Genomic DNA, 16,852 nt, shown 5'->3' on the forward strand with positions numbered 1-16,852 from the left:
TATTCAATGTTTTTAGCAATTTCAATCACCTGGCCCATTTGACAATTCTGCTTTCGTATTAAGGAAGAAATTCTGAAGGCTAATGATCTGAAGAAATTCTAGCTTTGAAAAGTTTCAGCCAGTTGTAATATGCAATACTCACTGCTAGACACCATTAAATCCTCCTAAATCTTACACACTTAACCTTTAAGTCTTTGAGGCATGACTTGCAAGTCAAACAGCAAGTTTTTTCTCAGTCTGTCAATGCTTAAAAAAAACAGCTCAATGGCAATATCACACCAAATACTTATTTTTGAATGGAAAGTGCAGCTGTTCAAAAAGTCCCACAATGAGTTTTTGTCTGTTTGGAACATTACAGTGGTGCTATACATCTCTGCTCCTGGTTTTGATCTGAACACATCTCAAATTGATCACATAAAAATCAGTATTAGTGCTGATTCTGAATGTGACTACAATGCTCAACTATTATTGCTTAAGCTTTTCATCAAAAGCTATAATAAATCTAGAAGCAAGAAGCAATTCAGTGGTTCAAGTCAACATGGACGGTTAAAAGTTAAAAGCTGTGAAAAATCAAAACCTTTGACAGTCTTCAACACCTGTATTAAAGATAAGCAACAGATTTGTGACAATCAGACAGATGCTCATTCATTAATGACCAAATCTGTGCCCGGCAAAGCCCTTCTGTGGCAATGTCGCCCCCTACTGGTCAAATGCAAAAACGTCTGAGGACATGTTTTAATCAAGCAGCAACCTCTGTGGCTGAAAAATGAGAGCAACACAAGATACCAAAAAACTGCAATTCCTTGAATGGCAACTTGAGGCTGGGTTCAGAAGCCAGTCAATCCCCATAGACTCTCACGTTAAAATGCCCAATTTTACAACAGAAATTAACATGTTTACAGTAGGGCTATAATCAGTCAAAAGAAAATCTTGAATCTTGAATCTGCAATTCTACCTATTCTTCGACAAATCGATTGGTCGATGGGGTAAAAAATCTGCATGGGTACAGTATGTCTATATTTACTGAATTGCCACAGTGCACCGAGTGCACTCTACCCGGTGGCATTGAGTGTCACCAAAGCATTTTTTCCTGTCACAGGAACCGATATAAACACTTGCCCAAGGGAAGTTAACTCTCTGTTCATGCAAGTGGAATGCCCTGAGTGAAATGTAAATGTTATTGCCGATGCATAATGCCCGAAAATAAACTGCACACATTTACTTTTCCACCTAAGCTGAGTGCATGAGTCTGTCTCACCACTAAACTTTGAACAGGCCTGATTTGAAAAATTTGACATACTGGAGACTATAGGAGGTAACTTTGGGGTCATTTACAACATAACATTACTGACTTTAAATATCTCTGTGCTGCTGCATGGGAGAGAGAGACTTGCTATTTTTAGCCCCGAAGCTAAAATTAGCCATCATGCCACTCCAACAGGGACTCCGGTGTGATTTTATCCCTCTTAGTAGCTTTGTTATCCAGCCTTGAACTGCAGTGACTGCAGAGACTTAGTAAAATAAATCCATCGTGATAAAATCCAACACTGAATGTCTTAAAAATGAGGAATGAAAAATGTTTACACACCAATGTTGTCACACCAGCCATCCAATCACAGTGAAAAAGGGGCGGGACAAACTGCTTAGACCAACTATCACAGAGAATGAATATAAGTGCTGAACAACAACAGCTGGCATTTTTCAGTTGGGAAAAGAAAGGCTTCGGTGGAGACACAGCTAATTTAAAGTAACATCAGTGATTGTCTGACCAATGAGAATTTGGTCAGACAAGACCATGATGACGTAACAATCAACCTGCTGACCAGAACATTACAGCCCTAGTTTACAGCCTGGTACAAAAAAGTTTTGATCTCTTTAATTATTTACCATATCATAACAACAGTGCAAATATGTCATATGTAGCTCTGTAAAACCAAGATGGCAAAGTCCAAAGTGCCAAACTCGATGTTTGGAATTTGTGGTGCCCCCTAGTGGTCAATTTGAACTTTTGAGGGTATGTTTCAGGTACTCACGTGGACATAGCCTGCACATTTCATGATGATTTGCCCCATGGTTGTGGAGTAACGTGTACTTATCTTATCTAAGTTTTTACGCACTTTTTATGAACTAATACAGTTTAGGTGGAGATGTCAAAGATGTGCTTTTCAACACATCAGAATGCAACAAATATCAAAAAAATATTAAAACAAAATTTAACGCCTGTGTTTTATTTTTGTGCCAATACAACTTTTTCCAATACCAGTGTTTCAGTGCCAATGTTTCTTTTCAAGTTTTCTTTTCAATGCCATTTTTATTTGCCAAATTTTACTCTCACTGTTCCAGCTTGATAAACTTGCAGTCTTTATGACTTCTTATTCTCATTCTCTGTTTGTGTCCAGGACTAAAGCTCGATCAGCCGGCAGTGCGGTCTCTGAACTACAAGAGTTATCTGAACAATATGAAGACATCATGGAGGACTGTGGCCACGGGAAGTTCCAGTGGACACTGTTTGTGGTGCTGGGCCTGGCTCTGATGGCTGATGGAGTTGAATGTTTTGTGGTTGCGTTTGTTCTACCATCTGCAGAAAAGGATCTGTGTCTCTCCAATGCAGAGAAAGGAATGTTGGGTAAGGGCTTTAATGATTTACTGTTGCTTACAGTGTGGTGTCTGTGTGAGTAGTGCTTTACTGTGGTCTGTGCTCTGTTTGCCCACTAGTGATGTAGATTTTGTGTTGCTTCTCTCTGGTTGGGCTTATCGCCCCTGAACAGAAGTATGATGATAGGTTAATACTTTTCTTTAGAGAAAAAGACAAGTATGTTCGAATATGGTCCCCATGTGGCGCCACTGCTTATAGGACACACAGATGTCCTATCTGTGAATGTGACACTGAAATAACAAGCTACACAATACAAGTTACAAGCGCAAATTTTGACCCTGTTCTTACACCTGATCTGACTGGCCAATCAGCACGTTGCCCACTGACCATCCAATCGGAGGAAGTCAAACTGTTTAATCAGTCCGCAAAAGGGCGTCTTTTTTACTTCATCCTTCAGGAGCATGCTGGAGTCAACATGTTGAAACATTTACATATCTTGACCTCAAAAAGTTGGCGACATGAAACATGGGCACTGACTCTGCTCTGCAGTTGCCTCTAAACAGCACACATCAGTGATCCAGAGTGTTTATTCACCTTGTGGCGCGGAGCAAGCAGGAATGGGAGAGCACCTCTCATTCCCGCTGTCACACGTCCTTATTCACCATAAAGCACATACATTCTCCCTTCTCTTGCCAGAGTTCTCTACTCTGTCAGATCGGCATACAGAATGAGAGGCACCGGGTTGAATGGTACTGTCCAGGATTTAGCCAAGTGTCGGTTGATCATAGAATATTTCAATTCCTGATATCCTGTTGGAAACTGATGCGCCACAGAGGTGGTCCATTTTATTATCCAGTTCCTCCACAATGGCTTGCAGGATGCTGGTATGGCTGGTGTCCATCTTCTCTAGGTTTTCATGAATGTTTACTGATGTTTACATTTAAAAACCTCCATCTAGCCACTCCCGGTGGTTATGACTACACCAGAGGGCCATCTGTTTAACATTGTGTCTGTAGGAAGACTCTTCACTGTCTCCGATGAGGCTGATGATTGTTGTGTCATATGCAAATATTAAGTTTTTAACAGATGGATCTGAGGTGCAGTCTTTGGTACTATAGAGGGAGAAGAGCTGTAAGGAGAGCACACATCGCATCAGCCAGTGCTGATGGTCCTGGTGCTGGATGTGATATCTTCCAGCTTCAGCTGCTGCCTCCAGTTTGTCAGAAAGTTTGTGATCCACTAACAGGTGGGGGCAGGCACAGTGAGCTAGGTGAGATTGGATTGGAGGATTTCTGTGATTATGGTGATGAACGTCGAGCTGAAGGTCCTCAAACAGCATCACTGCATATATGGTTCTGGGAAGTCAAGATGCTGTAGAATGTAGTGTAGTTCTGTTCTGACCTATTTACCTGGTAGGCAAACTGCAGGGGTCCAACAGGAGGCCTGTGATGTCCTTCAGGTGGGTCATCACCAGTCTCTCAATGGATACCATGACCACAAAGTCAGGACCACAGGCCTGTAATCATTTAATGCGGTGACTGAGGATTTCTTTGGTGCTGGGATGATTGTGAAGCTTTGAAAAAGGAAGGACTGTCACGCAGCTCCAGTGATCTGTTGATGGGGGCCAGGTGGTCAGTACAGACTTTCAGACAGGACAGTGACACACTGTCTGGCCCTGGTTCCTTATGGATTTTTTGTCTCTGACAGAGCTGATACACATCCTCCTTACAGATCATGAGTGCAGGTGGAAGGTCAGTGGTGAGGGGATTGTAGGGGGTGCAGTTTGTGTGAAATGTCAGCATAAGGAGTGAGGATGCATCAAACCTGCAGTAAAACATTAAGGTTTTCAGCTAGCTGATGGGTCTCCACAGTGTGGAGACCCCATGTGGTCTCATGTGGTTGGTGATGTTCTGCAGGCTTCTCCACACTGACACACAGTCGTTGGCTGAAAAAAGCCTGTTTTCATCTTTTTAGTGTAGCTCCTATTTGGTGCTCTGATCTTCTTTATCAGTGTGTTGTTTTAGCTGGCACACACATCTTTACAAAAGCTGATGTATGATGTCACAGTGTCAGTGTGTTCATCCAGGTGTGGAGTTGCAGCATCAAAAACACTCCAGTCAGTGCAGTCAAAGCAAGCCTGTAATTGCAGCTTTGCCCTGTTGGTCCATGGTCCTCGATCACAAGCTTAGCAGATCTTAGTTTCTGCCTGTGATTGAGAGAAGATGAACCAGAAAGTGATCAGAGAGTCCCAGAGCTGCATGGGGGGTAGAGCAATGGGTGTCTTGTAAAGCAATGGTCCACTGTGTTTTTATACCTGGAGGGACAGTTAATGTGCTGTCTGAATTTTAGCAGCTCATGACTGAGGTTAGCTCTGTGAGTCCCATAAACAATGATGTTTGTGCTCCATGCTAGTAATCTGTTCAGCCAGGTGTTGTAACACCTCACTAACACTGGCACTGAGGTGGGATGTAAACACTGACCAGAATGAACAAGGAAAAATAACAGCACTGAAGTTCTGTTAAAGTGAGAGAAAGATCATGGTTTCAGTTGAATAGTGAAAAAGTCAACAGTGACATGAAGCAAGGGACAGGACCTGTTAGTTAGCCAAAACCACCTTCCCCTAACCTTCACCAAAGTGCTTTAGTTGCCTAAACCTAACAACACATTCCAGAAATTATTATGCACACCATCCATCCCACCCACCTCCCTATGACTATCATATTGTATGTAAATACTGCATTTTTTCATTGAAATACTCAGTTTCTCTCTGGGACAATGTGTGTTTAAAGTGTGCAGGGATCCACTGTCCTTCGTTCCCCAGCTCCATATAGCACATAAGAGGTACCCAAGCACTGTATCTGCATAATCTGACATGGATCAGGTTAGGGGATCAAATTCATGACTCGGAAATTGATGAGATGCACTGGCACAGGTCTTTGTCTAAATGTATCTTCTCTGTGTGTTAGGACAGTTCAACAATTAGTGCAGCCCAAGTAATTAGAAATATGATTGATGATATATTTAAGAATTAATCAATTGAAAATATAACAACTAATCACGGAAGGAATTGAAAAAAAAAAAATGATTGGGACGATTGGGATGATTAAGGGTTAAAAAAAGAGGTGCAGAGCCAAGTTTAATTCCCATTTTTAAACAGGTTAAGGTCAGGAAAGAGGTCAAAGGTCAAATTAAGGTAAAATATCAAAATCTCAACTGACTATTTCCATCCCCAAACGAGTTAAGATTAGGAAAAATGACCTGGTAAGGGGGTTTGGAACTGCATTTTTACTCATCAGTTTTAATCATATGTTTTAATCTATTTATGGCTCTTTATCTGATATGTCTTATATGTTGATATGCAAAACCAAAGCTATTTTAGGGACAGAGAGTGAAAAGAAAGTGGCATGAACACAATATGAGGATTGATGTGTGTTAACAGGATATTGATCTAGGGAACATAGAACCCTGGGAACATAGGACCTTAGGAGCCTAGGACCCTGAGAACATATCACCCTGGAAACATAGGACCCTTGCAGCATAGGACCTTAGGAGCTTAGAACCCTGTGAACATAGGACCTTAGGAGCTTAGAACCCTGTGAACATAGGACCTTGGGAGCTTAGAACCTTGGGAACACAGGACATTGGAAACAAAGGACCTTACGATAATAGGACCTTGGGAGCTTAAGACCTTGGAAACATAGGAACTTGGGAACATAGGACCCTGGGAACATAAGACCATGGGAAGATAAGAACTTGGGAACGTAAAACCCTGGGAACTTAGGACCTTGGAAAGATAGGATCTTGGGAACATAGAACCTTAGGAACATAGATACAATCTTGAAGGGGCATGGTAATCACCTCTCAGTGTGTCCGAAAAGATACTACTGTTAATTCACACAAAAGTATGAAACATAGCACACATGTTGGGTATGTAGTGCATAGTTGGTTTATTTGTAACATTTAAAATCTGAGCAGTGAAGTGATGCTGGAGTTAGCAGGCTCTACTGAAAGAAAACAGCTGATGCTAGCTTCCATCTGTCTCTTAAACTCTTCCAGCAGCCTTGCATCCCAGTGTTTGGGCATTGGTCGTTGGACCTGTGTTTGAGTCATGTGACTATGAAAAGGAGCAGGGACATCACACTTTTATTTGGAAGAACACAATATACAGTGCGCTCAAAGAGTGAAAATGAGTAGCTGGTTCCATAGCTGTGTTTCTACAAAAGCTGTTTTTTCTTTGTTGCTGAAATAAATGGAAATGAAAAATCATTTTCAAATTCATTTTATAGGTTGTGAAGGACCAATTCATGCAATGTCAGTGACATGTTCTACAAGAGTAATAACATTTAATATCATTATATTCCATTATCATAATCAAACATTATTACCATCAGTGTGAAATGATCCAATAATATGTCAGTTGGATGTTTTTGATAACATTTATAACGAGATTGATGACATACACCCTGCCCCACCCAACCACCCTCTCTCTCTCTCTGTCTCTCACACACACACACACACACACATACACACACACACACACACACACACACTGCCAGCCAAGGGAGAGTTAGTGATCTCCTGAAGCTTTTGAGAGCACTTAAATTACTACTGCAGTCTAATTAGCTAATGGGCACTGAGGAGGCAGGAATGAATCAGCCTGTTGGATGTTGGGTGTGTGGCATAAGTGGGCTTGTGTATTGGTCTGTATACATTGCTTACTGTAAATGTATGCAGGTTCTGTTATGTGCAATGTTTGAGTGAGTGTGTGGAATGGTATATGCTATACATCTTAAGGTGTGAAGTCTTTTAGTTGAGCAGGAGAGGAGGTGAAGGGAGAATAGAAGAGACACGGAGTGGTTAGGATAGCAGAGATGAAAAGGGAGAGAGTAGAGGAGAAATAAGTGAGGGGACAGGATATTGAGAGGAAAGGAAACAAAAGATCAAAGGCGAGAGAAAGATCAGAGGAGAGGCAGTGGAAGGGAGAGAGTGAACAGGTGGAAAAGTGAGAGTACAAGAGGAGGGTGAGGACAGAAGAGTAAAGGGAAGAAAAAATGACAGGAGGTGAAGGAGTGCAGAACAGAGCAGAGTACAAGGGAGGAAAGGGGTAGAGAAGAGAGGGGAGGATAACAGAAGAAAGGTGAGGGGGAAAAGGTGAGATTAGAGGAGAGTTGGTCTAACTCACTGGATGTAGACTGTGGCTATAAGTCTGCCTTTGCCTGGCTATGTGGGCTGGCATTCTCCCCCATTTCAGCTATCTGCATACTGTTGTCAAAATCCCCTTTGCTATGGGAAGCAACAACCTTTGAGCTAACAACGTACACACTGAAAATGGTAGGTTACACTGGGACCAATCAGCTCCACCAGAGCTAAAGTATAACAATGGTCATAAGGTGAATCACACAGTCAGCATATGTCTGTTAGGCCTACTGTTTTTTAATGGTCTTTTCTTTAGCAGAGGATTGGAGAATTTTAAAGATGGATTCTGTGACTCTAATGTTGTGGTCACACTAAATGCGTTGCAAATGAACATGTTGCATTACTCACGCAAGTTTGAGCACTACAATATTTTGTGTTGACTCATGTCATACACGCATGACATAGCTGAATCTATATATAAACTTCCACCAGTACATCCTTGGTGTTTAACATCCTTGGAAGATCTTAATGCTGATTGGCTATTAGGGCACGAATTGGACGCTGAAGTTCAGATTTTTCAACTCTAATGAATAAGCGTATGACATGAAATCACGCTACCCGCTTCCTTACTTAACGTATTTCACGTTATTCGACTTTACATGTAATTCACTTACACAAATTGTTTTATTTGCATTAGGTGTGATGACAACATAATCCAGTTCACTTCGTGGTAAATATAGCAAATATATTGCCTTCACATTCTGCTGGCTGCTCACTCTGTGTGGACTGAAAAAATATGTTTGCATAAAAAAAAGTTTATACGCAGCTCTGGCTCTTTAAATGGTAAACAAACAAAGAGGCTTGGACCGAGTCAAATAACACTGTTGTAGCCATAGCGACAGGGAGTGTTCATGCTCATGCACAGGACGGAGGAAAGGCTGTGCAAAGAGAAAAACACGTTTAGGTGCTGAAATTTACAGCACTATCAAGCAGAGATGGCAGACAAACAGCCACAAAAGAGAAGGTCAGAGCAACAAAAAATCAAAAAGAAGGGACATGATTAGGGGGAAGAGCCGCTTTAACATCAGTGAGGCTTTTTAACAGTGGAGAGACCTCAGAGAGTTGAATGGCATGAGTTCAGATGCAGAGGTTGCTCTGTTTCTGCTAGCCAGGTGGGTAACATTAGTTTTGCTATTTCACAGAACTAATACCTGTAGGTGAGCTCAGAGTATCGCGGCCTGGGAAACTGGTTTGTCTGCTCTGCTTGTTAACTTCACAATTGACCTACAGTATGGCTAAGCCACGCCCCCCTCCACTCACTCGGACAACATTCAGTGTCCGGGCGCTATGGCAGGTGTCACAGTACACAGCATTTCGTAGGAGGCAATTGATGATTTTTGGAGACATATTGATCAGATGTCATTGAGAAGTATCCAAAAGGGCCTAAACTACGCATTGGAGGGATATATTCATCATTTTATTGTTGAGAAGGTCGATGAAAAGCTTAAATTACAAGCCAAAATTTACAGGTCACAGTGTACGCTTGTGAACCGCATCTCATTGCCGTCACCATCAAAGACAACAAGATAGAGGATTAGCATTGTTCCACTTAAGTTTTTTCTTGTTACCATCTTTACCAAGAGTGTCTCTCTGTTAGTTTGGTGCTACAGTATTTATACTGAATCATTCAGCATAACGTTTGCCAACCTTTGTTATCTCTGCGATTACAGATAAGTTAATGAAGCTAAGCTCCAGAAGTTAACGTTAGCTTAACTAGAGCCCTCTGGACAACAGCTAACAATGATGTACGATCACCAAAGTACAAAAACTAGAACAAAATAGGCTAATGAACTCCCAGCAAACAAGGTGACATGATGAACAATGCAGCTAGGAGCTAACGTTAGGCTAATTTTAGCTAACGTTAGCTAGAGATGTTAAAGATTCCAGCAAAGTGACAATATGTTGCCTCAAACACAATGTTGACTTACCTTAAAACAGATGTAGACATCCTTGTTAATCTTATTCACGTTGAGTTGATGCTGTGATCTAATGTTACCGCACAACTTTATCCAAAGGAGACACTTTTCTCTGTTGAGATGTGGTTTAGGAAAGAGTAAAAAATACACCCTGTCGCCCAGCCTCTCAGGATACCTTGTGTCGGAGTTGCATGTACCCCATGCACACCGTTTGATCATTTTTAAACTTCAAATCTCAGAAAAAGCTAATAAAACCGAACAAAACTGACTTTCTGTAATGCATTTCAATAAACGTCCAGATAGAGAATGTCTGAGTGTATGGGAATGGCTATACGCACTGTGATTGGCTCATCACGTTTGAGGACAGGGCTTAGCCATAGGGCAATTAGCTAACGCTAACCCACAGCCTAACTAACATTACACTTAACTTGCTGTTCACTTTAATGCCGTATGACGTACAAACAAGTTTGCTAGCACGGTGTAATTATTTGGATTGATGCAGGCAACGTTAGCGTTCTTGTTAGCTCAGCTACAAACACACATCCCGGTGTACTTCCTGGGGGCCTAGTCCTCGGCCAGGAGGAACTGAGCTACACCATGATACTTATGAAACATAAGTATGGTGTTTCCCACACATTTATTTATTTGTGACTTCACTGGGAAGCGGCGGACGGCAGCTCCAGAGACCCCAGCACCGCGGGTCTGGCTTGGCCAGAGGGTAGTCAAGGTGATCTTGGATCAGACCCTGGTGCTGGAGTTTGCTTTGGCTAAAATCGAGTTCTGACATTTAAAGATAACAGAAAGTCAGTGTCTCTTCCCCCACCATAAACAGAAACTAATTCTGTGGGAAACACTGAGTTAATATAGAAGATATTACTTTGCAAACTTGGTATAAAATATTGTAAATGTGACGGACCCATAGACTGTAATAATACCATTGGTTTGTTGACTGCCATTTTTTAGTCTAGAGTTTGGCATTTTTGCTATTGCTATATTGTTTGTTTGTTTTTTGTTGTTGTTTTTGGAGCCAGAAGTGACCACATTTGGACATCAGGGTAGAGCTGTGGAGGAGTGAGGGGTGGATCTGACTCATAGACTGTGGCGAGGCCTCACAGACAGCCTGTCAATCAAGTGCCCCCACCCATAAATATGGGTAACCATAGGCCTTAATAAAATATAAACAAAACCATTTATTGTACCAGGCTATTCTGCCCTAAAGGTGGGCAGTTTAACATGGGGGATTTACTCTGTTTTGGAGCCAGCCTTTAGTGGCCATTAGAGGAACTGCAGCTTTTGGAACTTTCATGTTGGCTTTATTTCTCAGCCTCAGGGGTTGTCCCTTGGCCAGACCTAAGATTCTTTACTATGGAATTTTTCACCTGTATAATGTCACTTATTGAGGTTAACTCACCCTCAGGCAGCAGACGCTGGGGATTCCGCAGTATTGCTCTTTTGGTCAGCTTGCTCATCCAGTTGTTACTGTCATTGCCTTGGTAAGGCAGGTCCATTAATTTGGGGGTGGAGCTTCTGAAGGAGCACATGTATTTGTTTGGATTTTTAATGTGATTATCAACAATCTTTCTCTAGAATCATAGACCACCTGTAATGATAGTGCCCGCCTTCTCAAGTGCAAATCTTTCACCAAGTTCACCCAAAAACGCTTTGCAAGGGCACGGTCACTGCGTCTTGAGCTTAGCACTGCCCAAGAAGATTATGATTGGTTTAAAGAAATATTAAGCCAGAGCACTATAGCAGAATGACAAAGTGTGTTTCAAGACCTTTCTCTAGCACTGACACAGAGCTGTAAAAATAGGTGTGGCTACATGAGACTAGAGGAGAGGCAATGGGAAAAGGGAGAAAAAGCAGCAGATGAGTGGAGAGAAAATTAAAAGTAAGGAAAAAAGAGGAGAGAAAAACTGAGAGGTGGGAAGAAAAGAGAAGAGAAAAAGAACAATATGAGAAGAGAGGAGAGAAGAAAAACTGGGAGTAGCAGAGAGCTGAGCACTGCAATATTGCTGCCAAACTAATCTATTATAGAAGTGGATAACGTATATCACAGGATAATATAAATTTAACTTACAAAGACATTCAAATAAATAACATATGCAAACTGATTTTAAAGCTTGAGTCAGCTATGTGCCACAACTTAGTTCAGCTGGCAGCAGAATGAAAAGCTGTGAATGTGTTTATGTGTGTGTTTTCTAATATTGAAAATCTTGTGAAAGATGATGTAATTTAAAGAGGGGACCTTTATTGACCTCTAATGGTGACCAGAAGAAACTGCAACATTAACATACATTGCCTGCGACCATACACTGAATTGGCATCTGACACTGGGCAGTCTTTTGCGTTTATCATCAGCACTCTTTCCAGAAACCCTCTCTGCAACCACCACATTCAGCAGCAGACAGCTCCTGTCTCACACCTCCTCCCCTCTCCCAACTTACCTCACTTCGGTCCAGAGCAGTGTTTTGCACAAGACTGTGTGTCTGTGTTTGAGTCAGCAGACGTAGCCAGAGTGATCGATAGTCCTATTCCTGACCTTGGAAAGAGCAGTACAGAATTTCAACGCTGCCCCATATTTCAGGGACACAGCTTGAAAATAGATATACATTACAGCTATCCTGCTGCATTAAATTTTGTCATATTGAAGGTCTTTATGTGCATTTATTTAAGATGATGTATGGTACCACGTGGGGATTTAAAATTTCAGACCCAATATGATCAGTAAGGGAGTCAGCTGTTGCATGGCCATCTGCATACTGTGTTGTGAGTGTGCCAGTCCCTGGCACCAGATAGGTTTGTACTTGGCAGAGGCAGAAGCATCAAGGTCTTGAAATTTGAGGCCAAAATAAGCTGAGTGTGCTGGCATTGCACAGGTGAAAATATATTTTCTGCTAAAAGACATAAGTGAACAATAGTCAGTCTGGCTGCCTGAAAGAAAAATGACAGGATGACAATAGGAAATGACAGGTGTTTGGTTCAGTTTGATCCTGTCATAAACTGTGGGTGGGAGTCCCCTTTGCAGTTTTGTCCTTGGTGCTCTTTTCAGATTGAGTTTGTACATGGGCCAACACAATGATTTCAGTAAAGACTGCACTAGGCTAGAAGTTACCAACAGCGGTGAAACATGGTACCATAACTGTAGCTGGCACATAAACTGTATAATGATAGCAGATGGAGCCGCTGTGATGTCACCCATTTGTGGAGTATGGCATTTTGGTCATTACCATCTTGGATTTTTGGAGCCAGGAGTGACCATATTTTGACGAGAGGGTGGAACTGTGGAGGAGCGAGGGCTGGATTTGACTCCTACACCCGGGCCATACTCAGCACCTTTACATGACATTAGAGATATAACTGTGATAGTATATTAGAATATAGTGTATTAACTGTGATTGAACTTCTATGGCTCGCACATGTTCACACAGACAGTGTTGCTGTTGCAAAGCTGGCTGCTACTCTTTTTCCACAATCAAAAGCTGGTACTCTGCTAATTTATGGAGCCGTGCAATTCACTGCATTGTCGACAAAACAGCCCTGAAAATATTTCACATTAAAAAGCCTTGTGTTAACAAATAAACAAATTCAGAAACATTGTCAAAGGGATTTTAATTTGTAACAGAAACAGGAAGTGTTGAGTTAAAAAGAAATATTTATATTTTTTCATGTCTGTGAAAGATAAAGACATGGAAACTGCGATGTTAATATAATTATCAGAACCATTTTCACAATTTATTTTTGCTGAAAACCTTGTACATGGAAAAATTAGCCGAGACTCCTATTCTCTTGATGTTCTACCGCTAAGCTGCATATGATCAGTGATGCCCACATGGGCATTTTGGCTTCTCTAACCTGTTAACATGGGTGCTGACCAAAAAAAAGATTTTCATCAATACACCTGTGAGAGACTGTGGTGACGCAGCACATCACTTGAAGTGGACACCCCCTTAATGATGCATAGATTTAAGCTTTAATAAAATGTAATCAGGTAAGTTATAAAAAAAAAAAAAAAAATCAGGGAAATTAGCTATAGAAACCAGCTTTTGTGCCAGGCTGTAAACATGTTTATTTCTGCAGTAAAGTTGGGCATTTCAATATGGGGATCTACGGGGATTGAGTTGCCTTGCCTTTTAGAGTTCACTGGTCAATATCTTCAAAACACAATGACATATTAGCCATCTTTGAAACCTTTCACAAAAGATAGACCAACCAAGAGACTAAATCAAACCAGAAGAGGAAAATGCTCCCTTCATTATCATCAAGCCAATGGCAAGTAGCATGCAAACTCAAAGCAAACTCATCTCTTGACCCTATTTAGTCATATCTTCTTGAGTCTTCAGTTCTACTGGATGCAAAATAAATGCTGTCTTATAATAAATGTTTATGAGATTTTGAACTAACCAGACTGTACAAAGGTTTAAAAAGCAAAAGAAATATGTATCCTAAGATTTTCATGAATGTCTATTCATTTTGTTACTTGATGTAACTGATGTGAGCCCACAGGTAATCACTCCTTCTCTTTCTCTGTATAGGTCTGATGGTCTTCCTGAGCATGATGTTGGGAGCATTCCTGTGGGGCGGTCTGGCAGACAAACTTGGCCGGCGGCGCTGTCTCATTGTGGCATTAGCAATAAACTGTGTCTTTGCCTTCTTGTCTTCGTTCGCCCAGGGCTATGGATTTTTCCTCTTCTTCAGGCTGCTGTCTGGCATTGGGTAAAACAAACATTGCTCATACTTCCAACAGTTTTTGACTGGACTGCAGCAAAGCAGGGCCAACTCAATAAACTGAAAAGTCTGTCCCAGACTTACTGAGTGACTGATGAAGTTACATCACTGGTCAATCAAGTTTTGGACTTTCCCCGCTGGTTGTTGCTCTTTCAAAATAAATATGCTCCACAGTGTTTCTGCTGTTTTATACATTTGTTGTGTATTTACCTCAACTGCAAGAGGTAAATAAATAATTTGAGGCTGCTTTTTGAAGCAGGCTTCAAAATATATGTTACAGCATTAAGCTAGTAATACAAACTTAATTCTTCCTGTATCCACTATCCAGCCCTGTTGTGTTTCAGTGGAGAAAATCCCTTAATTTCCTATCAGGACCAGTTTCAAAACATTTGCATAAATGTGTTGTGAAAAATAGAAATAGTCTTTCAGTCATGGCAACAATTGTCATGACAGGAGTGAGGTGGACATACTTTTACAATGAATAAATTCATCCTAAAAGGGACAGCTTTAATGGATTTGAAATTTTTGGTGCCGCGCCATTGGCAAGGCCCAAAATTCAAAAGTGCCATTACTCCAGAAATATTTCCTACTGGACCCATTAACAAACAGCCCAGTAACAAAAAAAACCCAAAACACCCTTTGCTCTGAAGTCCATATCCAAAAATACACACCCCACACATTTAGTGTTCAATTTCCCAGCAGTCTTTGCGCTACCAATACCAAGTGTTTCTCAACCCATTCCTGCTTTTACAACAACTTTTGTGCCACCAAATGTGGGTGTTTTAAGCAAAAATCTTTTCCTCACCATAACCAAGTGGTTTTTGTGCCTTAGCCTAACCACATGTTAACCACAGCGTTGTTGACAATGTAACACGTGGTTTACAGAAACATATAATGACAAACATTTTTTCTAGCGATTGGGTTGTATATCTGCAAGAAGTTTACATTTTTGGGGAAATAGAACATTTGTTTTTGGAATAATGGGCTGTCAGAGAAATTGGTTTTCCGTCCACTGGGGCATTTTTTGGACTTCCAAGGCTTCGAAAATTTGGGTAGTTGGAACAAAGGACAGCCCCCAAATTTTTTCACTTTTGTGTTATTATTTCTCCATTAAGGAAAAAGTTGTATTATTCAATTATTAGCTGTAATTACAACTGTCTCTTTCTCTCTTTCTTTACTTTCTCATTATCCCTCTCTACTCTCAGTATTGGTGGCACGGTGCCAATTGTGTACTCATACTTCTCCGAGTTTCTTCAGATGGACAAGCGAGGAGAGCATCTGTCCTGGTTGTGTATGTTCTGGATGATCGGTGGGATCTACGCTTCGTTCACTGCCTGGGGAATCATACCCAGATACGGTAAGAACTTAAAAGAGGTCAGTGAGGACAGAACACAATATAGAAATGCTTTAATGATGCTTGAGAGTAAAGTGGGTCATTTCAACTGCCACTTTAGAGTTTTCTCAGTCCTGGGGTTGGACCCCATGTGGAGTCACTTTATGTACAGCCATCTCTCATTGAACTGCCTAACTTCAACCTGAGCAGAATAACTAAAAACACTTGTGGGGTGTGGGGGCCTTTAATTCTTAGCTTTACTGGACAGTAGTTGTAGACCTCGCATTAATGATAGCGAGCCACGTTTCTCTAATGGTCAATGCCAGGCTTTATAGTATGGCAACCAGCACACAGTTGGCAGTAATTCAAATTCTTGAAATGCACAGTTTAATATGACCTTTTGTTAACTGGCTTACTGTTTTCTTTTTAAATCTTTACAAATTATTGTGAATGTCAAAGGAATGAAAGGTGTCAAAAGAATATTGTCATATGTTTAAAAATCTGTGTGTGTGTGTGTGTGTGTGTGTGTGTGTGTGTGTGTGTGTGTGTGTGTGTTTACAGGCTGGGGGTTCAGTATGGGCACAGAGTTCCAGTTCCACAGCTGGAGGGTGTTTGTCCTGGTTGCGGCTCTTCCTGCTATCGCCTCTCTGGTTGGACTCACCTTCATGCCTGAGAGTCCTCGCTTTCTCCTGGAGGTGAGACTGTAGACATTTTCATACTGGCCATTTACCCTAACACTTGGATGCAGTGACGCAGAGCAGTTTACAGTTCAAATGGCGTCATTAACCATAAACCATCTTAACTAAAAAAAATGTAAAAGCAAATTAAATTACTTACAATACCAAAGAGGAACACAGGACCTCTATGATGTTGAACAAATCAACAATGTATTACACATTTATACTTGATTATGAACTACTTTAATCCTTGGGTCGTATCATTGTGGCCTTGCATACACTTTACATGCATAAACTCCAGCTTTAATGCTCACTGCCTCTAGCAGATGGTGGTTAGAGTGGAGTTGAATGCGTGCATTTACAGTATGTACAGGACCATAAACTGATGTGTGTTAATGGTGATGTC

The 16,852-nt window shown here is 41.2% G+C and overlaps 1 protein-coding gene across 1 annotated transcript in view; it reads left to right on the plus strand.

Annotated features, from left to right (window-relative positions):
* LOC126408511 (synaptic vesicle glycoprotein 2B-like) overlaps positions 1–16,852 on the plus strand; it is a 76,366-nt gene that overhangs the window by 33,114 nt on the left and 26,400 nt on the right. The window contains exons 3-6 of the mRNA XM_050074096.1: positions 2,400–2,626; positions 14,244–14,424; positions 15,642–15,793; positions 16,331–16,464. Coding sequence (XP_049930053.1) covers positions 2,400–2,626; positions 14,244–14,424; positions 15,642–15,793; positions 16,331–16,464 — 694 coding nt within the window. The remainder of the gene's footprint in view (positions 1–2,399; positions 2,627–14,243; positions 14,425–15,641; positions 15,794–16,330; positions 16,465–16,852) is intronic.

Source organism: Epinephelus moara, chromosome 20, assembly GCF_006386435.1.
Source record: "Epinephelus moara isolate mb chromosome 20, YSFRI_EMoa_1.0, whole genome shotgun sequence".
Lineage (NCBI taxonomy): Eukaryota > Metazoa > Chordata > Actinopteri > Perciformes > Serranidae > Epinephelus > Epinephelus moara.